Here is a 24,693-nt window from a genome sequence, read left to right as displayed (position 1 = left end):
AAATTACAGACCAAATGCTGATCTGTATAAGGATACTTGTTGTGATATTCGGGGCTGAAGCGGAATGAGGTCCGTTCCATTAGCCTTGAAGACGCACGCGGTCGGGCCAACCAGGCCCCGCCGGGGAAATCGAAAACCCCGAAGGGCCGCCGGAGCTCTTCAAAATTCAGTGTTGATCTGTTGTAACTAACCCGATACCGAACGCAAACAATACAGTAGAATTTTCCGAGTTTTTCACTAACTTTCCGAACCGAAGCGCGGAGCGAAAAGGAACACGTCCGAACCCGATGGCGGAAAGAAAACAATCTAAGATGGAGTCGACGCCCATGTGCAATGGAGCCGAAAGGGGAGGAGTCCCTCGATCTCGTGACTCGAAATGACTTCTTCGAAGAAAAACAACTTGTAACACTCCGAGCCCAACACTAGATGGCGGGATGTGCAAAGCATGTGTATCTGCAGCTACACATGCCATCGAACATATATATTCATGTGCAATGCAAAGCGAATAATTTATAAAAATTAATCGCCGTACGGCCTGCCAGATGCTTCATCTTTCTCATGCCAGCAAGAAGATGACCCCGTTCAACTGCGAGAAAGATCCTCACCCTCACGGGAAAACTGTCAGACATTTGACGTCCAATCCTGACCAAGGTCTCAGAATTCATCACTACTGAGCAGGGCCACCTTTTTATAGCTTAAACAACCACAGAAAGAGCCTTCTAGAAGACCCTCCCTCTCAAATGGAAATATTAAAAAATGCTGGCTAAGTTTAGGTAAACCTTGAAAGGAATAAGTCGAGAGCTGGCCACTTCCCCAAGGCAGTCCTCACAAAGTCAAACCGTTCTCTTGCATATGATAAACACTAGCTTATCGTACTGACTGCTCACCTCCTACATATCGTGTACCAGTCCTAGCTCTTCAGTGATAAGGAAAACACGTAGAAGTAGAAAAACACATTGCATAACATGTTTGCACGGAAAAATACTTTAACGTGGCAGTGAAGCTAAGCTGAAAGCAAAATGGAGTCTAGGCTGAATACAAAATGGAGTCTATAACCAGTGACCACTAAAGTGACACTAGGCAGCTAACTAAGCCAGGTGCAAAGCGGTGTGACACGACATCAGTGGCCAATACTCAAATAATACTACTGTTGAGCTCTCTAACACACAGTCTAAATTCTTCAAAACTTAAAGGGCACACAGGGTCCCATCCAGCAGCTGCCTCTGGGGGGCCCTCCAAGGCCAATGGTGGCCAGGTTCTTGGGATCATTGTGCTGGGATGATATACTGCAGCTGGCGATGGCCATGGTCCTGGGATCTCGAAGGACATACAATTATAGCCTGGGGTGAACTAACATCTGTCAACCTCGTGGAGGATCACAGGCTGCATGAGGGTCAGTTCCTGAACTATGGGGCCATGACTGCGATGCTGTACATCACCTGGGAGCTGGGAACAACTGAGCTTGTGAAAGATGAGGCATTATCCACTCTACTGACACATGCGGTAGGCCGGAAAGCAGTGACCTGTGTGCATGGGGTACCCCAATGTTCTATGAATACACTGGAAGGGAAATGGGAACTTAACATGGGCAGGTACATATCTGACAGAGAATGGGGTAATATTCTGGAATATACCAAGGCAGCGAATAGAAAACCTTGATTCAAATACACACAAATTATTTATCTTTATTTGTCCCCTGCTAGATTGGCTAAGATGTAGCCTGGGCTCCTGGCAATATGTCCAGGATGTCAGGCGACAACTTCTTCCATACAGCATGGACCTGTATACATATACAAACTATTGGAAAACGCTAATGGACCTCACAAGGTAGACCCTGGTGCATGACTATGGAGGGGTGTTTACTGGGGAGATTCACTGGACCGGCAAAGGCCAAATGAATTCCTGGACTAGGAACTTCTTCAGGGAAAACGTAGCATAGCAATGAACTGGAAGGCTAGTAAGGCTCCCCTAGTTTCAAGACAGATTAAAGAACTGATAAAATGGTGCACCAGGGAAGTTAATGTTCTGACTCGCATTCACAGGTAGACTGAGAGGAGCATACCCACCACAGACTGGTACACACTACTACTGGCTATTCAGGCTACGTCGGAAGAGATGCCATTGCGAACACGCGGATGGGGGCATTCAAACACATAGCTGCATTAGAACACAATCTGGCCATTATAAACCATGTGACTCATGCACTGTGAAGGACCCGCAACAGAGTTCACGCAAATGCATAGCCCTACAAGGCTTGTTGTAGCAATGATTGGGCATGCACGCGGACCATGGACTCATCGATACAGACATGTAATGAAAGGGATGCAACAATCTGAAATGGGAGTTGATACCCAAGTACAATAATTGGTGTACAATGATGATTCGAGTTTTACACGTTTGTACTGCCTGTTTGCACCAATTGCGCCTCAAAATTGTAACCAGACACAAATACATAATGTCTACTTATCTCTACACACATGTATATGTCATTCCATACCTCAATGTCGCATGTCTATGTCTAACTAAACTACCAAAGAAATAATAATAAAAAGCCATTGGAAAAACCCTAAATGAGTAAAACGCTGGCACTATTAAATTACCAGATTGTGAAAGGATGGAAGAATGTCAGGAAGTAGGGTTAGCACTTCATTTATCGATCTTCATTACCTTTATCCCCATCAATGAAAATCAAGACAGTCAACACCAGTAATTACAGTACAATCCTCTGCCAGGGCACTAGATGAATAAGAATGACTGCTCTACATTATGGTCACTAATAACTTTGAATCAATGAAATATACAATCCGATTTATAAGCCATGATCATGAAAACTAGAGTCCTTAATATCTATTACATAAAATGAAACCGAGGTGAATGATTTCAACTTCTCAACTCTGACAATTGGTGCCTGCCCAGTCGATAAACCAGCATGCTTGGGCACACAAAAACTCTGCACAACAAAATGTTATTAAAAGACATTTAAGATATCAAAGTGGTATGAGTGTCAGACTTGTGCCATTGCTTAATCACAATTTCCTTTTGATCTTTCTTAGAAGCCATCTTCGACATGCTAAACGCCCTGCATATTACCTTTTACAAATGGTGAATTCTCAGATGGAATCATTTTTAATTATTCACAGTTAATCAAAAGTAAAAGTGTGCATCGTTTGGTCGATGAAAGTACCAAGTTAGGTCAAGAAAATAAATCCAAGTCAGTTTTATTTTATTTTTTTGCTTTATTTTTAATGTATCACTATGAACTATAGTACTTAAAATCCATTACAGGATTGTTTTATAGTTAGTCTTGAACCCACAAAGACAATAATACTGCTGTGGAAGACCAAAGGGGAGAAATGCTGCTTTTATTTACAACTCAATTTTCCTATTATTTGTAAACGTTTCATCTACAGACTGAATTCTAATAAGGAGAGAGCGCTATACATAGACAAAATAAGGAAAATTATGCCCTGTAATTCTATTCACATTCAGCATTAGCATATTATATAGATAGGATATCTGCCCTTTTGGAACCATAGCAGTAAACTCTCTTCATATTAATTTCATTTCTTTAAAGAATATAACATGTTGAAGTATTGTACAACTACATCTACTTAAGCCAACCCATTTGGCTTTTTATTCCATTTCTAGAATATTTTAAAGTGCTATAAGCAACCCATCAATCAACACTTTTCTATAAGAACAAAGCTACTTTTTAACATTAATTTACAGATAATATACAAAGCTCATATGGGATAGCTGAAAGCTCAGCACAAATTAAGTCACTGTCACACTTATAACAGCATTTTGTTTGCGTAACACAGAACACACTTTGAAATTGAGCCATTATTGCCACAGCGGCATATTATGTTCCCCTACAATAGAGGACAACAACTACAGATATTCTAGTGTGCTATGTGTTTCTTGAGATCACGTGACAAGAATTTTGCAATTCCAACACATCGACTACATTACAATATGCTTGAAATCAGTCAATTTTCCTTGTAATAATGCCCAACCACATTTACAATAACCTATCTCACCACTTTGCGTACCCACTGAATGAGCTAGACCAACCTGGTCATAGGTTTTCCCTTTCTGTAACACCCATTTTAGGTGCGCACACAAAATAAAGATAGCAAGTGTTTCTGCCCCCTTCCCATCCAACCTGCAGACCCGACAAGGAACAGCATGTGCAAAATGCATTTTATCTTGGTCTACACTACACACAGAACTACAAATGAAATATGGACAAATGCGGACTATAGTAATTTAATTCAATTTCAAATTGTGTTATAATCACACATTTTATCTTAAAAAATATATGTATGTATATATATATATATATATCCACTGAATGGTTATATTCAATATATTAAACAAAATAAAATATGGTTTCGGGTCAGGTGTCACATTTTCATTCATACAGGACCTACAGAACTGTTCAAACAAATACACAGTTTGGGGATTTTATTCTGCAAACACATACACAAATATATACAACACACTTATTCAAACGCCCATATTTCTATATCTTGTACAATGAAATCTTCTTTTTTAGAAAGTGTACGATTTCCAAACGTTTTACAAGAATGGCTTCTTCCATGATAAAGATCTCCATCTAGCCACAGGCCAAATTCCCCTCTGGAAAGAAAGAGAAACATAATTAAAACTTTGAGATGGAGCACGTGGCAAGCTGGCTAGCAGTGCACACCTTGTACAATACTGATTTGATTGCATCCAGGCGAATTACTGATTCACAGTAAATCTGTAAGAAACCATGCAAACAATGCTTTATCACAAGAGGGCTTTGATTAAGCTTTAAGGGCATTTTTTTAGGTCCAACAGAATAAATCTATTCCTCCATTCTTAAAACAAACCGACTAGTATATCTTAAACTAACGTTAAACCATCAAAGCAAGCAAAAAGTACATGCCTTCAAAATTGTACTGGTAATTTTGGCTACGTACGTTATTTCCAATAACATGATTTTTATTTGTGTGCAGTGTTGTTGGGTGCTGTTTAACAGTGGCTGTTGTAATTTATTAGTAGAAGATATCAGTTGGAGACTATTCTACGGCGGATATCAGGGAAAAAATTTAAGTGGTGGTATTTTTAGAACATACATGGGGAAGCCGAGAGCAAATGAATATCTTAGCGAGTAAAATCGTAATTCTCGTTTCAAAGGTACCATCTTAAGCGGGGAAATAAAAAAGCTGCTTAATTCGTTAACAATCTTTCTGGTGCACATTCGATTAACTTGCAGATTTCCCACCTTCTGAATATCTCAAGAGTTAGACCTGGAAACGTGTGTAATAGCTCTTTGATGCTGAATGATGGCTCTGCATCCATGATGGCGCCAGAAACATGGTGACATTACAAGAGACAAATAGCATTCATCCCGTGTACAGATATCAATTTCAGTGCACTTTTTTCACACCAACAAAGGGAACAAGGTGAGCATGACATCAATTTTGATAAGGTGCTGAGCAGCAACTAACTTCCAACCTTACTAATAATTATAATTATTATACGACTATCCCTTACGACATGGAGAGGGGGTGGGATCGGTAAGGCATCTGCAGGTAGAGTATCCACCAAAAAGACAGTTACTGAAGATAACTAACTTTTCTCCGGATGGATATTTCTTTCAGCAGGATTATCACCTTTTGAACAGATTTCCAAGTAGTACCCCATCCAGTGCAGGGTCTTGAAAAGGTGGCCAAACAAGGCAATCCTGGAGGGCAGAGTGCAAAAAGTCCATCACTTTTTACCTGAGAGTCAAAGCTGTAGTGCTTTGCAAATTTCAGCCATGGGGAATCCCCTACCCAACACAGAGGGTAATTACTTTGTCCTGGTGGAATCGGCCCTTATGCCCTTCGGTGGTTCCATGCACCTCCTTACACAAAATTATCTCCTTTGAAAGGGTTCTCTTTTGCACTTGTCAGTTCCTACATACCCTACAAAAAAGCTGGTCATTGGGTCGAAAATCTTTGGTGTGGTCAAAGTAAAAACCAACAGGCCTAGTGCGGTCTAGTCAGTGTAGCCTCTCCTCTTCCTTTGGGGTGGGGGTGGAGGATAGAAGAAGGGTAAGAAAATGGATTCTCTCAGAAAGAAAAAGATCATCACTATTTGTGGGAGGAGGAGATGTAGGGAGAGGTGCACAAGATTTGTGTTCCCACACCCTTCTCGGTCTATCATGCCGATGAAGATGACTTGGGCCTGGTCTTCTAGAATCTTCCTTAGAACCAGACGAATTAAGGGGATGGGAGGAAATGTGTAGTGTAGTGAAAAATTTGACTGCAGCCAAAACATCAAATCAGGGTTTGTAAAGCGAAACTACTCACCCTTTAAGGGTGTCAAGGCGCTAAGGGGATTTGTCGTCTGAGCTTCAGTCGAAGAGCTAGGTTTTAAGGTCCTTCCAGAATTGAGGTAGTGATGATGACTGATGAGATACTTTCAGGAGCAACAGGGTGATTTGACACTCCAAGAGGAAGAGTTGGAAAATAGATCCCGCCATAAAAACAAATGGATGCAGGCGATCCCCATAGGTGTGGAGGGCTCAAACATCATGGAAAACATCCAAGCTTTCTTCAGGTCCGTACTTGCATTCTTGATTGGGATGACAACACTGAACTTCAACATGACAGTGCCCATCGAGTGGGCGGACCGGGAGGCACCCACAAGTCAGAACACCAGATGTCTTGAGACAAGCAATCCCTCAGCTTCAGCTTCTCTACCAGGACGTTTCTCGTTCCTCCCTCTAGGGTCATCGTGACCTCACAACAGCTACGGACTTCCACCGCTCAAAAGAGATCACATATGGTTGGGGCACCCTTTTTGGTTCATCTTCAGGTGGAATGGCCAGCTCTACCAACCTCGGACCTTAAGATACACCAGTAGTATAGTGGACCTGCCAACTGAAACTAAGTCACCCAACTCGCCTGGCTCCCCCAACAATTCTTACTCTTGGGTTGCCTTGAGGGAGGTCCGGGAAGTGAGGACATCGATCCCGTTCAGATCTAGGGGAGCACGCCTTTGAATGCCAGGCAATCCTTGATCGCAGCCTTTGGAGCAGGAGGAGGTTCCACCTAACAGCTTGCTCTGTTAACTCCACATCGCCAGATGATGACATCTGGTATCCTTTTCCAGGCTGTCCAGAGGCCCTTGGTGGTGGGGGGGGGGGGGGGGGGGGGGAGGAGGAGGAGGATTAATTCAACACCCTGGGAGGCTGCATCTGTGACACCCCTTCCAGGGCCACACTAGTTCTCAAGTTCACCATTCTGAATGGATCTCTAGTGCCCACTTTGTTCCTGGTATCATTGTTTTTTTGTTTGTTGTTTGTCTTTTGGTCTTGGAGTTTATACGCATTACAGAATGGGTAGGACAACCTTTTTCTTGAACCTGCCTGGGATCCCTCCACTGTTCTCCACATAGCCCACACGCCTCATGCTACCATGTTGTGCTCTACTTTACCAGCCCCGTTATGACTGCCTCTGAGGTACACATACTAAGCTTCAGTGATGCCTGAATAACCCTTAAACAGAGGGTTGATCTCTCCCTGCTTGGACAGTCAGGGAGAAATATCTGTCTCCTCCAGGAGACCCACCTGTTACAGATGTGCATCGCATGCAAACCTGGTGGTTCTCGAGGTAGTACTTATGTTCAACCCTCAATAAAAGAGGTGGGGTTGCAATATTGTTTTCCAGGGGCTTTAAGAGCAAAATAGAGTCAAAAACAGCCAAATGTAAAGGGTGTATTTTAGCCTATAGTGAGTCTGGACTCTTTCTCTTTTACCGTTGCTAATGTTTATGCCCCTTATGAGCAGCAGGAAACATTTCTCATTGACACTATCTCTCAGGTCCTCTGGACCTCTGACATGACCATCCTTGTGGGCAGCGACTTCAATTTAGTGCTAGATAAAGACCTGGACTGCTCAAGCCATCATTCATATCATAAGGGTGCTGTAACATCACAGGGCACACAGTGGTTGCTTGAATGTGGCCTGGGAGATGTCTGGAGAATGTGACATCCTAGGGTGTGGGACTACACTTACTACTCAGCGGCACACAAGACTCAAGCTCATAGCAACTATTTCCTGGCAACTCCCGCCTTTCAGTCCTTCATACAGAGCTCCTTCATCGGGCCCAGATCCCTCTCAGACCACGCTCCACTGTCTCTAATGGCAAAGGTGATTTTGTTCATCCGAGGTCATCTCGTTGGTGCTTGCGGAAGAGTTTACTTTAACCTCAGTCAACGGTAGAGGCAATTTGGAAAACAATTATTGTCTATCTTCCCACTCACGACATGGGCGAAGTGGCCCTAGACTCACTATGGGAAGCCCTGAAGTTAGTTGCGAGGGGTGACCTCAATACTAATTCGGCATCTGAAAATCTCACCCAGAGAGAGAAACAACAAGAGCTTGAACTGAAAGTACTGGAGCTTGAAGCTATCTATAAAAAAAACAGAGCTCCCTGGGTCTGGAGGGACCTGGAAAGCACGCATAAACTTCTCCAGCAACTTGACTTGGACAGGGCAGAATACACTTTAAGCCTGACTTAAACATAAGTTTTACTCTAGTAATAATCATAGCAGTCAGTTGCTTGCCCATCAACTGCGGGCTAAGATTCAGGCGGGTAGTGTCCCTATGATCTGCCCCACTCCGTCCTCTGAGGCCCACTCAGACTATGAGAAAGCATTAGCATTTCGGTGCTTCTATAGTGCCCTCTATGCAGATGACTCCCTCCCCCCAATCCATCGGACTACTTAGCCGAAATGCCTGCCGACACACCTCCCCAGACAAGCAGCCACCATTCCCAATAAACCTATCTGCTGTGCAGAAGTGATCTCGGCTATTGTCAGCCTAAAGTTGAGGTCTCCTGGGCCCGATGGCTTTTCAGTACTGTTTTAAGAAACATTCTGTCAGGAGCTTACTCCCATCCTCACCCAATCATTTAATTCCTTCGCAGAATCAGGCTCCCTCACAGAAACCATGTTGGAGGCCTCTATCTCGGTTATTTCCAAGCCAGGAAAGCGCCCTTCACTATGTAGCTCATATCGACCTATTTCCCTTTTAAATTTAGATGCCGAATTATTCATGAGCATTCTGCCCAGCTGTTTTGCCAGGCTCTATATGCCAGGCTAGATAGCGCCAGATCAGGCGGGTTTCATCCAAACATGCCAGTGGGGAGATAACGTGCCACAATTTCCATATTCTGGATAAGGCCTCTAGATCACAAAAGGAGGTTATTCTTCTCCCAGTTGATGTGAAAAAAACGTTTGACCGAGTAAATTGGCCCTATTTTTTCAAGACACTGGAGCTTTTGGGCCTTGGAGACCGAATTATCAATAGATTAAGAGTATCTATAGCACCCCAAGGGCCGCGGTATGGGTTAGGGGCCTCCATTCCCAACCCTTCCCTATTTGTCATGGAACACGCCAGGGGTGTCCTCTTTCCCCACTCCTTTTCGCCCTGTACATGGTCATTCGCCCAACACCTTCACACTTGTCCTGACATCCCTGGCGCCCAGTTTGGAGGGGAGAGACAACTTGTCAGGATGTATGTGGACAATGTGATGTTGTCGGTTGAGAATCCCGAAATTACCCTACCGGTTTTAATCACAGAACTTTGGGTCCATCTTCCGCTTTAAGGTCAACACACAAAATCCCACATTTCAAATCTACAGTGGCACCACAAAATGAAACCTTACTTTGTGCTACACCTCCCTTTGACTGAGCATCTGACAGCATTAAAATAGCAACCTCTATAGCTAAAACCATCTCGCTTGATTATACCGCTTTAATCACCCAGATCAGACTGATATTACCAAATGGAGTGATTTGGTCTCTTCTGGTTGGGTAGAGTGGCAGCCATTAAGATGGTCACGCTACCATGAATCCTTTACCCTTTTCAAGCACAGCCGTTGACCGCACCAAAACACGGTCTCAGGTCTGTGCAATCACACATCAATAAATATATCTGGGGATGGAAACAACCTGGTCTGTCCTAGGCCCTTAGTCATCAACCTACTATTGAGGGATGTCTTGCAGTCCCCTCATTATTACGTTATTATCAGGCTTCTCAGCTTTGCTTCTTAGTGGTGGAGACCCTTCACAGAGAATGCCCTGGTTCTTTATGGATCAGGCGGTGGCAGGATCACATTTTTGGATGGAACCCTGGCGCCCTCACCACCACAGAGCCTGGGGTCTGTATTCCTTCCTGGTCACAAGTCAATCTTGCGAATCTGGGATACAGCAGCCACCAAAGCTAAACGTTCCCGTCCTCGATGACACCAATATTGGGGAACCCAGATTTCTCTGCGGGATTACAATCTGAACGCTTCCAGCGATGGCAAGCCGGGGGCTGTAGAAGGGCAGGGTGCATGTTCAATGATCAGGTACATATCTCCTTTGAGCAATTGAAACAAGACTATGGAGTGGAGGAGACGGACCGTTTTACCTACCTGCAGGTCTGGCATTGGGGTCTACAACCATCTACGAGGTCATTTGTCCAGAGACTTATGAAACCCTTTGAAATGTGGCTTATTAGCAAGTCTAACGACAAGCGTCTCATCACTGAATTTTATGCTATACTAGGTCAAGCCGAAACCAACCACCGACCCATTGGCCAGATATGGTGGGAGGCGGAAATCGGTAGGACTTTCACTGTTACGGACTGGGCTGACATTTTTTACTACGCTCGGAACACAGTCCGCAACATGTCTAGCACAGAGAGCAAGTTTAAAATTGTATTGTACTGTTATCTCCCTCCTGCCAGGGTTAGTTCCTGGTGTCCTGAATGCTCTAGAAAGTGCTGGCGGGGTTGCAGTGGTACTAGGACACACCTCCACCTCTTATGGCACTATCCAAAACTCAACTGTTTCTGGGACCTGGTCCTTAACGATACTGATTAGGCCTTCACAACTTTGATCCCGCTCATCCCGCCGTATACAATTCTTGGCCTGCCCAACCCTCAGACATTTCTTCCCCCTTCCCATCATGGAAAACACATGCCACTAAGCACGGCACATCCAGTTATCTTTGCCCTATGAGGCACAGGCAAATCCCCACAATACATTCCTTGGCTGCATAAATTATTTGGCATCCTTGGCATGGAGAGATTATCACTTGCACTTCACGGGAAAGCGGATACCTATACTACGGCATGGGTTGCCTTCATACCAATTCTCTCCTCTGAATTCAATGAACAGATGTGCCTGCACTACCTTAAAACTGCTGCCTACACTGGAGTTCTCAGCACCATGATCGTCCACTAGGAGGCTAGATCCACAGGTTCCCCTGATTGAAGGACAACAGGTGTCTCATACAAGCTCATTATTTTCTACTTTGTTTAACTTTAGGGGGAGGTGGGATTATTTATTTGGGTTGAAATGTTCCAAAATCCCTTTTGCCTCACAAGTGCAGCCGGCCCCAACGTTGTAGACATAATGCTGTGTACATTTGATGCACAGGATCTCTATCACTGTCAGCCTTGTCGCGTTGTAGGCTAAAAGCGGTTTATTACCAGTCATGTTGGGGCTTAATAAATAGAAATGATTCATAAAAAGGTTAAACAACAGTTTTAAAGGTACTTTATTCAGACTACAATAATAGGCCTGGAGCCATGTTTCACTGTAGTGGATGGCAGAATGGGTGCTGCAGTGACATTTTAATTACAGGCCCTAGGTAAGGGCCTGTAATGTGCCATATACTAGGGACGTCTAGGTGTACATCTATTCATCATGTTGAAAAGAGAAGCACAGGCATGTTATCACTGATTAACGTGCACATAGTTCTACAGGGAGCAATAAACAGTTAAGGCAAAAGTCTGGGGGTACACCATGCAAAAGACAGTCATTTCTCTCTCACACACGTGTATATCTATATATCTTCAATGAAAAAAAAAAAAAAAGTTACAGGGACGTTATTGTTTGGTTCACGTTTTACCTACATAAAACCATTGGAATTCAGCAGTTATAGTTATACTTATATTAAGAACATGTAACTCATGGCCTAAAGTTATTTAACTGCACAAGTTATAGTTTACCCAGATAAGTGTAACTATAACTATTGCTAAATTTCTATGGTTTTGTGTAGGGAAAAGGTGAACCTAACTACAATGTCCATGTAACCTTTTGTTGTTTTCAGTGAATGTCTATTTTTTAAACATAAATTAATAAATAATAATAGTCAATAATTAACATAAGTTGATACAACCACTGCAGCACACAGCCTTTGGCCATTAGCAGTTGGGGTTGGCTGAGGGCCTGTGGCCAGGCCCTGCATCCAACCCCGCCCCTCCTCAATGAGGAGCATGGCCTTCAGATTTTCCCCCCATTGTTTGTCAGATCTGCAAATCCATTGTGGAATTATACTGGGGGTGGATCCGTGGATTGGCTTAAAAAACAAAAGAAAAAAAAGAAAAAAAGTTTGAGTCAGTTTTGCCACATTTAGGAGATCCTGTAGGATCAGGATACCTGTATCCTGACCCCTTATGTGTTTTTACAGGATATTTTCTTTCCCCTAGGCCAAGGAAAAAAGAAAATGGCAGCCCCAACTTTATTGTTATGTGTGGCCAGCCAATAAGGGCAGGTGAATCCACATCCCTAGATATCTATATTTTATTTTCTTTAATTACTTTGAAACTACTAAACAAATTTACATCAAATTACAAAAAGCACTCTTTCTGGACCACGGTTTAGCTTTTGCCAAATCTAGTGTAAATCAGTTCAGGCTGTAGTCATGTTTAAAAAATGCAAAATCCCCACAGACTTTTCATGGTGAAAAACGGCTTTGTGATCCCCCCCCTTTCTTAGCCCTCGCTTGACGAATCATTCCACAACATTCCACACAGCAGCTAAAGTGAATGGCAAACTAGTTTTGACAATTTCCTCAAAAATCGTCAAACAGCACCAAAGTTATTAGCAAAAAAAATAAGCTCCATCTATGGGAAAGTTGGTTCTAATTATAACTATCTATTGGCTATCGCCAGTAGGTAATGAAGATATGTATGCAAAAATAAATATATGGAAAATGTTACGTTCCCTTAAAGTATCTGTTTGTGGCATGCAGTTCTGTAGATTCACATGCTGTGCATCCTCCTGCCATGTGCAAGTTGTTTTTGTTTAAAGAGATCTTTAAAGTCATGAGGAATAGAGACTCTACCTATTGTGGGTAATGTGCATGAGCATCAGCACCATTGTTAGATTGTTTTTTTCTGCATGAAAGGCGAGGCTGTAGATGGAGCATAGTGATACTGAAAAGATGACCATGCACAAGAATATGAAAGATGAAACACTGAAAGGCTTCTGCGAATTTACAGCACTACATGGATAGATGCTGAAAGTGTTAGTAACGTTTTCCGTTTGTGGCATTTGTAGCTGTGCAGAGACTGTAAATCAGTCTACCCTTAAGGCAGTGGCTAGACAAGGATGTTTCAGAAGACTGAAAGACTGTGCGTGAGACAGTCTAGCCAACTCTAGCTTGATGGTGAGCTCAAATATTCACAGTAATGTTTAGTAAAAAGTGTGGGGAGTAGACCTCGAAGCTGCTTGGCAGTTATCGGCATTAGGAATATTACCCAAGAAGGATTTTTTAAGGGTGGAGTGAAGCTTGGAGGAATAGGCAATGGTCTTTTTTCTCTGGCATTACAGGTCTGTATACATTTGACAAACTAGCATGCTATACCTGCCTTAGACAAAGCACACCGTTTGTGTGGTTTGGCGAAAACAACAGAGCTGTTGTGTCTTGTGGCTTGTCAATGTAATACATTAGTGCTCTTTTGATATCTAATGTGTGAAGAGTTCTTTCTGCTACTGACTCTGGATGTGGGAAGAACACTGGGAGTTGTAAAGATTAAGGTGGAAACTAGAAACCACCTTATGAAGGTATTTGGGGTTTGTCCTGATAGCTACCCTATCAAGGTCTCATTAGATAAAGGTTCTTCCAGAGTAAGATCGCGAAGCTCTGACACACCTAAGAGAAGTGACAGCTGGCAGGAAAGCCACCTTCCAGGAAAGAAACTGTTAGGTGCAAGAGCTGATTGGCTCGAAAGGATGAACCATGAGGTTCCACTCAGGGGCAAGAGGCACCATTGGTGGGATAATCTTTTTGAGTCCCTCCATAAAAGCTTTGATAACAAGAACCATGAAAAGTGAAGTGTGTCCTCTGTTTTGAAGGTAAGCTGCAACAGCAGCTAAATAAAACCTGAAAGAAGTATAAGCAAGGCCTGAAATTGGCAAGTGGAGCAGATAACAGACAATATCTTTGACTGCTGCCTCGAGAAGGTCAATATGTCTAGGAAAATAGCAGTGCACAAACCTTTTCCATATGGCTGCGTAGTAGGCTCTTGTTGTGGGCCTGAGCAACTCTTGAGGATGGACACAGATTCTGAAGGTGCATTCCAATACCCAAACGCTGGGACTTCAGGAGCCAAATCACAAGAATGAGCTATCTGAGTCTGCAAAGCCCGAGTGTGAGAAAAGATCCGTCTGGCTGGGCAGCTTCTCGTGAGGCACTAGGAATGTGGTGAACGAGGGTCGCCAGATCCAGGTTTTGGCTACTTAGATGAAAGTGGGGGATTTTTGCCAAAGTCTGCAAACCATGAATGGAAGATGAGGTAAAAAGTGGACAAGTGTAGGCAAATATTCCTGACCAGTTCATCCACAGTGCACTGTCCATAGACTGGGAATACGACCCTGGAGGCAAGGTTTGGGCATTTTGCAACTTCTGCGGTGAAGAGGTCAACGTGGAGAAACCCACAATGCTGGAAGTACAGAAGAGAAGACTTGTTTGCTGCATCCTACTTAACAGCTCTGCAACATCCTTGTCCAACCTTGGTAGGTACTCTATCAGTAGATACAGGCTGCGATGTATCGCCCACCGCCAATTGCCCAGGGTAAAAGCAGATGGCTGCAGGGAGTGAGTGCCACCCGGCTTCTGTAAATAAAAAATGTCAGTGGTGTTGTCTGTCTGAACAAGTATTACCTTTTGTTGGATGCGAGGGAAGGTTAACTATGTGGCTAACAATTCTAGATAGTTGATGTAGAGACCCTGTTGATTGGGCATCCACATCCTTTGAATAGTCAACTCCTGTAAGTGTGCCCCCAACCAGTGAGAGGCGCCCAGTGTGATGGTCATCTGAGGCACTAGCTCCAAAAGGGGCTGGCCTTGAAACACGCTGTTGGCATTCCGTTACAGCACAGTGTGATGAGTACGGCCCCAGATCAACATTAGATCTCCTCTCAATGACCCAACACTTGTGACCACTGCACTGCTAGACACTCCTGCAAAAAACGCATGTGTAATTTGCCATGTCTTCAGGTCGAGAGCGGGTCAAGAAGTTGCCTTGCTGCAGTAAAGGAATGACATGCTGAAGTGTAACCATGTGTTAATGGTTTGACAGACTGTACTTGTTGAGGGGACTGAGGTTGGGAATGGTCCTTAATGACCCAACCTTCTTGCTAAAGAGTTAGTATAGGGAGTGTACCCCCTTTCCGCTCTGTTTGGGTGGCATGGGTTCCCTATGCCCCCCCCCCCCCTTGCTGACTAATGTGCATCTCCTCCTGAAGCAGACGCTGATATTTCAGGGAGATTTTGTGGCTGTGGGGGCTGTGGAGGGAGGACATTTCAATATGTTTATCTGAGTTCTAGACCATACCCCACTACTATGATGTTGAGAACCTATTGGTACAAGGTGATCTCTGTCCAGCGGGACAGACGCCCTTGTAGTCTTACTAGACAGGTGTTTAATGATTTAGGTGAGGGTAAGAAAGTCAGTGTTTTGCAGGTGCGCCCACTTTGCCTATATCAATGTTATTTTTGTACCCTTTCCTGTAATAATCCAGAGAGGGTGGCGGCTGCTGCAGTTGGCTGGGGGAGGAAGTGGATGCTTGAGGGTAGTAGTTTTTGCCTCTCCGTGGTACTGTGTGCGGCAAAATGAGCAGCGGGCAGATGGGGTTTGTAGGGCACTCACAGACTGAGCTTTTGCAGTGGCCTTTTTTATTTTTTCCTGAATCTGGTCAATTTGTAAGCCGAACAGGTGCAACCTGTCACAGGACAAGTTAACCAGATGCTGCTGTACCTCTTGCATAAAGCCGAAACGGGCAGCCAGACATGTAGGTAGAGGAGGGCAGTAGTATTTCCACTTCAAGCAGCAATAACGTCTGCGTCTAGGGCACACTGAATGTTAGTATTCAATATAACCTTACCCTCGGCTACCAATTCCTGACCCCTTTTCCTGTAGTGCTCTGGGAGGTGTTGAAGCAACTCCGCTATCTTGTCCCAGTGGGCCCCATCGTACCAGGAGAGCAAATCTATGGAACAGGGCGATATGCTGAGCAGTGACGCGTTGACTTTGCCACATCTTTCTTTTTACTCTCTCAAACGAAGCGGTGCATCCCCCATACCTCAAGAGTGTGAATGGTGAGGCATACTAAGCAAGAGGCCTCCTGATGGTTCAAGGACAGACAGGTTACGCACCTGAGGAAGGTCTGTTTTTGGGTATTTCGCTCAACACTTTGGGAAATAGTGAAATGGAATCCTTTCCTTCACAGGCATATTCTCAGGTGTTGAGGGACCGAAAAAGCCCCATAGGGGCAAGGCCCCAGGCAGAGGTGTGAATGTTGCTAACGAAAAAGGGTATGTAGTGTTTGGAACTGGAGGGAAATGCAACTATTGTTTCAACTGACGAGAGAAGGATCAAAGCGGGCCTGGAGACATCACCATGTGGCATTTAACAAGAGTTCCAAGGGACACATCTTAACCCGATGGTGGAGAAAAAACAATCTAACAACAGAGATGATGCCCACGTGCATTACTAACAATAGGTGGAGTCACTATACCTTGTGACCTGAAGGAGTACGCAGTGTGTGTGCAGTGTGTGTATCTACAGCTACACATGCCACGAACACACACACATATATGTATTCACATATACACACAAACATGCAAACAAAGTTTATGAATGACCTTTGCAGGTGGCCCCACTAGCTAGTAGTAGGGCTGCCACCTCACGAGGTAGAAGTTGATACTGCCTTCTGACTAAACTGATCTGAGTAGGGGTATTTTGAAGGGTAGAGCACCCTCTCCCCCACATCTACAAATGGAATGACCCTATGGTTAGAATTTATAGCCTTCAAGATCTGTAGAAAGTAATACCCACAACCAGACCTTTCCCATCGCAACCTGACGCAGAACCTGACCCTCCTGATGCAAGAGTAGGTCTGATTGGAGCAGAAGAGAGCACGGGGACAGACTGAGCAGATCAGTACCACATTCACCATGGCCAAGTTCATATTTATAAGGCCCTGAAGCAGCTTAGAACTTTAGGAATATAAGGGTTTGCACAACATATATGAGGAGATGGAAGCTCCTTGTCTCATGTGGAATAAGGGCTCCTTCTTTGGAAATAGGAGCTGGGCAAACTACTTTTTCAAGTGGGAAAAATATCCACTGAAGGGGTGCTCCAAAGGGTATCTATGGACTGAATCATCTCAGGATGATGAAGCTATTCAAGGTCAACAAGATGGCAACAAATGAGACTGGTGGCCCTCATGCTCCGTGAGCCCATCAGATGATTTTTGACAAGCCAGACATTGTGAGCCTGAGCCAAAGACAACAGCTTCAGTGCTTCCAAGCACAGAGGACACAAGCTCACAGCGCCCTGTTTGTTGGCATCCCACACTGCAGTTGTGTTGTCTGTTAGGAACTGAAAGGACTGACCAGAATGGAGGGAGGAATGCTTTGAGTGCCAGGCAGTTGCACTAAGCTTGAGCAGGTTAATGTGAAACTTCTGCTTTGAGGGAGACTAAAGGCCTCTGATCTCCAACACAGTGAGGTGACCGTCCACTGGTGAAAGTCAGAAATGTTTCCCACATGTGCGGTGGTCCAGCATCAGCCAAACCTGCAGGTCGAGGTCCAGAGCCAACAACCCTGGGGAAATGTGTATGTGCTCATCAGAATTTTCCTGTGCTGCACTCACTGAGTGGATACATGTGTTACAGTGTTTGGGTAATTAAAAAACAAACAAAAATAAATAAAAAAAAAATAAATAAAAAAAAACAGCAAGCGTAGACATAAGGTGAATGACTGTTAGACAGTGTACTGCTCAGCTTTTCTGAACAGGAGACACTGAGAGGGCCAGAGATGGGACTTGAGAAGGTTAATTGTAAACACCAGGTTGAAGATCAAGGTGATTGTGGCCTGCAAGTGGTACAACACTAGCTGTGGCAAGACTGCCTTCAACAGCAAGTTATGGAGGTACAGGAACACCAAAATCCCTGATTTACCTAGATGTGGCACTTCCACTGACATCACCTGCTGAAGGGCAAGGTGTAGTTGGTAATCGAAACTGAGGGATCACAAAATGATAATGGGTTGTTCCCACCACAAAACATCCTGTTTGAATGAAGGATAGGTATATGAAAATACGTGTTCTGTAAATCAAAGGACGCAATCCAGTCTACAGTTCCAGAGCCAAGAGGACCTGAGGCAAAGACAGCATCTTGAACTTCACCTTGGGGAGGAATGCGCCCAGCATTCAAAGGGCCGAATTTTTCTTAGGACCAAGAAAATAACAAGAATACCATCACTTCACTAACTTGTTCCCTGCATTCAACTTCGTGGCACCTTTGCTCTAAAGAGCAAACGTGGTCAGCCGAGGTACCAAGAGGACAGGAAGAATGCAAGGAGGCAAGTCTTAGAAAAGAAGGGTCCAGGCAATCGGGTGGGGTTCACTGTTAGTGTAGGAAAGCAGCCTGTCCCATTCAACCATTATGGGGGCCCATCAAAGGCTCAGTGAAAGAAGCAGGCTACAAAGTATCTCTGAGTAGGATGGCCTTCTCCTCCACAGTCAATGACAGCTCAAGGACCAACGTGGCTTTCACAAAGATTCCCATTAGCAAAGCACCTTCTTTAGTGGGAGGACACAAAGGACACTCCAGGTCGATCTAAAAAATGTGTCCAGGCCTTTGCCGTTTCACAGGGCAAAGCAAGCACCAGCATCAGTCACACAGTGGAAAAGAAGATGGTATCACTACTATCACAGTTATGGCCTTCGACGGGGGTCCCAATTCGATCCAAAAACTCCTCAAGCCTGAGGCAAGGTCCTGTTAGGAGCCTTATCCTCCAGTAACAGATGTGCTCTGTGTCAAGATCTGATCAGAATGGCTTTAGATTTCAGAAAGTTCAATTTGCAATGGCACCAGTAGGGCTGGCAGTGGGGAAACCGGTAATAAGGATAAGCACAGCATCAGCATTAGGAGGCATCACAGTGAGGTTGGCTAATGCAGTGGTTGGAACCTCTTGGTGGCACTGGGTCAGAGCCCTCAAAGGATCCTTGGAGGCGCAGTTTTTATGGAAGAAAGCTGGCAATGCCTAGGTGAAGGACTTCATTTGCATGAGAGCAAAGGCATAGCTGGACGAGCGGAGGGATCAATGTATGCAGCCGGGGCTGAATCCAGCATCAATAGTATCTCCATTAGGTCCAGCTCATACATCAAGGCTGGATTAAGGTATCAGAGCTGCTTACTTTGGGACGTACCCATGGAGCAGAAATGACATTGAGGGCTGCATCAATAATTCGCCCACCAAGGTGAGCCAGACAGGACCAGGCAAGAAGCCTGAAACTAGACCAACGTGCCGTTTGTGTTTGTCTGGAACCCTTGCCATGAAGTGTTTAGCTTATCCCTTCTTGAAGTCCTTGCTGTGCATGCAGCCACAATTCTTGCAGTACTTAACAATCATGCCAGGGTCCCCGGCACCATATGCAGACTGTGTGGGTCCAAAAGCATACCCGCCGCACCAATGGCATCATTTAAAGGTTTAAACACCAGATGATGGACGGAATGCAGAACAAATCAAACATTCACCCCAGTCACATATCTGGGTTTAATCCCTCAGTTTTTTTTGCTTGCCATGCCATTCCAGTTTGAACCCAGCCATATGCAATTCCGTCCATCAGATGTGTTTTTTTGCTTTTGTCGCCGTAAGTGCGGCGGGTATGCCCAGGCGCGGGTCCTGGGCTCACTCTGCCACTGGATTCAAGCTAGCTTGGCTGATGAATGGTGATACCCTGAAACCGGTCCAAGGATACTTGTTTCTGGTCCAGAGAGGACCTGGCCTGGAAGTTCGGGCTGGAGTGTTCTCATGGGGAACAGGGTCAAGACTGATTTGCATATGGCTGGGTCCAAACTGTGGTGGCATGGTGAGCAAAAGAATAGATGGATTAAACCCAGATCTGTAACTGGGGATGAATGTTTGACTGGTTCCGCATTCCGTCCATCATTTGTAGTTTTTTTTTTTTTGTGTTTTTTTGCTTTTATCATTTAAAGACTTGTCATCTACATGCAGGAACTGAGAGGGGAAAATAGAAGCAAAACATTCCACCCAATGGTCACGGGGTCAAATACAGCCCATAAAGCCCTATGGGCACCCACTGATTCCTCTGTGATGGATGCATGTAAACCTTCCTAATTAGGTAAGAGGGTAGGTCCCAGCCTGTATCAGGCTTCCATGCACAACTAATGGTATGTGATTTCCTGGAATAGGTGAAAAAAAGATCACCTGATTCTGGTGAAAAGCAACAAATCACAGAAGCAAGCTTGGATAACACAAATTGACTCATTCAGTCAGCGCCCTGGGTTAGTCATAGTCCTGCTCCTTTGAGTGAGAATAGCAGGGAAGGCTACAGTGCTCTTCCTTGTTTATATCACAAAGTTGTTAAGTTAGTTGAGTTGCTTTCTGGTGAGATGCATCCTAGGCAATGTTCTTTTGTAAGTCACCATCACTCCTTTTGTTGTGCCAGTCCTTGATTGTATTAGTCAGCAATTAGATTGTCTTTTAAAACTAAAAAATGTGTCTCACATGACGAATTATCGTTATTTGGTTGTGTCACCAAGTTTATTGCTAAAACAATCTACCATGTTTTGATATAATAGTTATGACTGCCAAAATCTGTCATTGCCATAACATTCTTGGCTACTTTGTCAGGTTCTAGGGACCCAAGTAGTTTACTGTCACTAAAGAACCTGCAAGGAAAAAGAGGTAAAAAGGAATATCAGGCTCTTGCCCTGGTTACTTCTTTCAGACTATGTCCTTATGTTTTTTTATAAGCAATGCAATGTTTAACATTATTCAATTATAGGGATTGCTTAGCAGTGTCTTGTGTGTTCTCTGGTGCAGAAAACCTTTTTGGCAGGTTTTCTCCTCCTACGTGGATGAGAGGTGAAACTGGTTTCTCTGCTGTAGTAAACTTAGATTTAAAAAAGGAGTTTAGTTCAGGCGAACCTGTGTGTGTTAATTATGATAACTTGTTTTTATTAGGTTTTCTCCTTGTGGTTGGAAGATAAAGCGGGGGTAGCGGTGGAGTGCACAAACTGCAACTGACTCCAAGCCTGTTGTTGGCGTTGTGGTCGCCACATATGACGTCGCAGATCTATTTAGACGCCACCCCAGCGTCGATTTCTTTTCACAACTTTCCATGCCAGAAGCACGGACCCCTGAGGAACACTGACTCTGGTGCGCCAGAAGTAGGGCCTTGAAAGAAAAGTCCCTGTCCCTAGAAATCAGTTCACAGAGCAGGGACGATGGGTAGGTCGGTAAAGAAACTGCAACTATCATATGTCTCTACCAGGTAATTCGTTACCGAAGGTAAGTAACTCTGATAGTGACATCTAGTTGCTGATTTCTTACCTTAGAATATATACCTAAGCAGTACCATCCCTGGAGGATTGTCTGCAAACCAAGATCATAATAGGCAGTCAAGCAAGACTGAGTGGGCAAAGTACCCATCATTTTAGACCGGACTGTCCAGGCAGTAGTGTTTAGTAAACCTGTGCAAGGACACCCACATTGCTGTCTAGCAGATGTCCAGGACTGGAACTCTGCGTGCTAACGCAGTAGTTGCAGCTGTTGCTCTGGTAGAATGAGCATGCACCCACCCGGGGGCTGCTTTTTAGCCAATGTATTTTAATGCAGAGGACTACCCATCTAGATATGGCTCTCTTCTGCACTGCCTGATTGTTCCCTGCACTCACATAACCCACAAAGTTGATCATCCACCTGGAACTCTTTTGTACAATAAAGATAGAACGCTAATACTCTATTTGGGAGCAGACGGGGGACTCTCTCTTACTTAGAAGGATGTGGGGCACGTAAAAAGTGGGCAAGGTGATTAACTGTCCTACATGAAAGGTCGTGACCACTTTAGGCAGAAAAGAAGCCCTAGTAGGAAGCACCACCCTGACAGGATGGATGGAGATGAAAGGTGGCTTTGAAAAAAGCGCCTGCAGCTCACTCACTCTGTGGGAAGATGAGACTGTTTTCAGGGTGAGCAGACGAAGTGGGCAGTTGTGAAGAGGCGCAAAGGGAGGACACATTAGATAGTTAAGAACTACGTTCAAATCCCATTGGGGCATTATTTACAGGGAAGGAGGAAAGAGATGGATAAGGCTATTAAGAAATCACAATGGGAGATTTAAACAAAGAGGGTTGGTCAGGCAATTGGTGGAAAGCAGAGATGATAGACATATAACCCTTTGATGATCCCAGAGCAGAGCCCTGCTGGGCCAAAGAAAGAAAAAACAAAATAACCTCAGAAAGAGGAGCAGAGAGGGGGTCAACCGACTACGGATGGAGACACCATTCGTGATGTACAAGTTACTTACCTTCGTTAACGATATATCTGGTAGAGACTTATTCTAGTTGCAGATTACTTACCTTTGAATTTCCCCAGGGCATCAGACTGGATCCAGAGATTTTTCTTCTAGCAGTACCCCTGCGTGCAGTTAGGTGGCGCCGGTCGACTCCTCGGGCATTGTTGGCGTTGTGGTCGCCGTGATGACATTGGGGTCGTATATAATCGGCACCCCGGCGCGCTGACGTCAGTTTCTTTTCACGACTTTTCACACCAGTAGTACAGAGCCATAAAGAACACTGAGAATGATGCGCCGAAACTAGGGCCCTTAGAGGAAAGTACCTGTCCCTAGAAATCAGTTTGCAGCTGTGTGTGTGTGTGTGGGGGGGGGGGGAAAGAATCAGTAAGGAATCTGCACTAGAATAGGTCTCTACCAGATAAATCATTACTGAAGGTAAGTAACTTGTACATCTGATAGAGACTTCCAGTTGCAGATTCCTTACCTTTGAATAGATATTCAAGAAATACCATCCCCAGTGGTTGGCTGCGAACTAAGATCACACCAAAAAATCCTGCAGGACCGAACAGCCAAAATAGCCATCCCTGCGGACCTGGCTGTCCAGGCAGTAGTGCTTGGTGAATGTATGTAAGGACACCCACGTTGCGGCCAGACAGATATCCAGGACTGGAACTCCACGTGCTAACGCTGTGCTAGCAGCAGTTGCTCTGGTAGAATGGGTGCACAAACTCTCAGGGGGTTGCTTTTTCGTCAAAGCGTAGCACACCTTGATCATGAGATGGTTCTCTTCTGCACCGCCTTCCCTTTCTTCGCCCTCACATATCCCAAAAAGAGTTGATCATCCACCTGAAAATCTTTGGTACGATCTAGATAGAACGCCAGCGCTCTTTTTGGATCCAGACGGTGGAGTCTCTCCCCCAGATGTGAGGGAAGTGGGGGTGCATAAAAAGTAGGCAAGGTGACAGATTGGCCTGCTTGAAAAGGCATTACCACTTTGGGAAGCAAGGAAGCGCCCTGGTACGAAGCAACACTTTGTCAGGATGCACTGCTAGCAATTGTGGCTTCGAAGAAAGAGCCTGAAGCTCACTTATTCTGCGAGCAGAGGTGATGGCAACCAAAAAAGCTGTTTTAAGTGTTAAGAGCTGTAAAGCACAATTGTGGAGTGGGTCGAAAGAGGTGCACATAAGGTATGTGAGGACCAAATTTAAATGCCACTGGGGCATGATGAATGGAACGGGAGGGAACATATGAGTGAGGCCTTTAAGAAACCTCCCAACAATGGGAGATTTGACAAGAGAAGGTTAGTCTGGTAGCCTTAAGAAGGCAGAGATGGCAGACAAATATCCCTTGAGGGTGCCAAGAGTAAAGCCCTGCTGAGCAAGAGAAAGGATTAAGAGGAGAACCTCTAAGAGAGGTGCAGAGGTGATCAACAGATTTGTTGATACACCATGCCACAAATTTCTTCTGACAGGTGTATACTGTTTTGGTGGAGGGACGCCTGGCTGCCAAAATTACATTACAGACTACGGAAGGAAGGTCAAAAGATGTCACCTGCCGCTGCTAAATTTTCACACAAGCAGGTGGAGACTGGACAGGTTCGGTGGATAACCGTCCCCTGAAGCTGCGACAGAAGATCCTCCTGAAGGGGCAGTCTGATCGGAGTATCAATGGCCATGCTCAAGAGCTCGGGATACCAGACTCTTCATGCCCAGTCTGGAGCTACCAAGATTACTTGGGCCCGGTCTTGCCTGATCTTCTTCAGAACTCTGCGCAGAAGTGGTATTGGCAGGAAGACGTAAAGGAGGCCCGCGTTCCACTCGTAACAAAAAGCATCGCCAAGCGAGTGCCGCCTTGGAAACTACAACAGGCAAAACAGCTGAAATTGTGTGTTCTCTGCGGAGGCGAACAGGTCTAACCAAGGCTCTCCCCACTGCTGAAAGAGACCTTACGCCACCTCCGGATGGAGACGCCATTCGTGATCGACGGCCGAATTCGTCTGCTCTGGCATTCACAGAGAGCCCACCAGATGTTGAACCACCAGGGA

At 44.8% G+C, this 24,693-nt stretch overlaps 1 protein-coding gene across 9 annotated transcripts in view; it reads right to left on the bottom strand.

Moving 5' to 3' along the window:
• Positions 1 to 3,216: 3,216 nt before the first annotated feature.
• Positions 3,217 to 24,693, bottom strand: part of OXR1 (oxidation resistance 1) — a 1,752,159-nt gene continuing 1,730,682 nt past the window's right edge. For all 9 annotated transcript variants that reach the window (XM_069220614.1, XM_069220609.1, XM_069220613.1 and 6 more), the window contains one exon: positions 3,217 to 4,641. In XM_069220614.1, coding sequence (XP_069076715.1) covers positions 4,506 to 4,641 — 136 coding nt within the window. In that variant the 3' untranslated portion in view covers positions 3,217 to 4,505. The remainder of the gene's footprint in view (positions 4,642 to 24,693) is intronic.

This window comes from Pleurodeles waltl, chromosome 2_2, assembly GCF_031143425.1.
Source record: "Pleurodeles waltl isolate 20211129_DDA chromosome 2_2, aPleWal1.hap1.20221129, whole genome shotgun sequence".
Lineage (NCBI taxonomy): Eukaryota > Metazoa > Chordata > Amphibia > Caudata > Salamandridae > Pleurodeles > Pleurodeles waltl.
The sequence above is the reverse complement of the archived record's forward strand: the minus strand, read 5'-3'. Positions and strand labels throughout refer to the sequence as shown.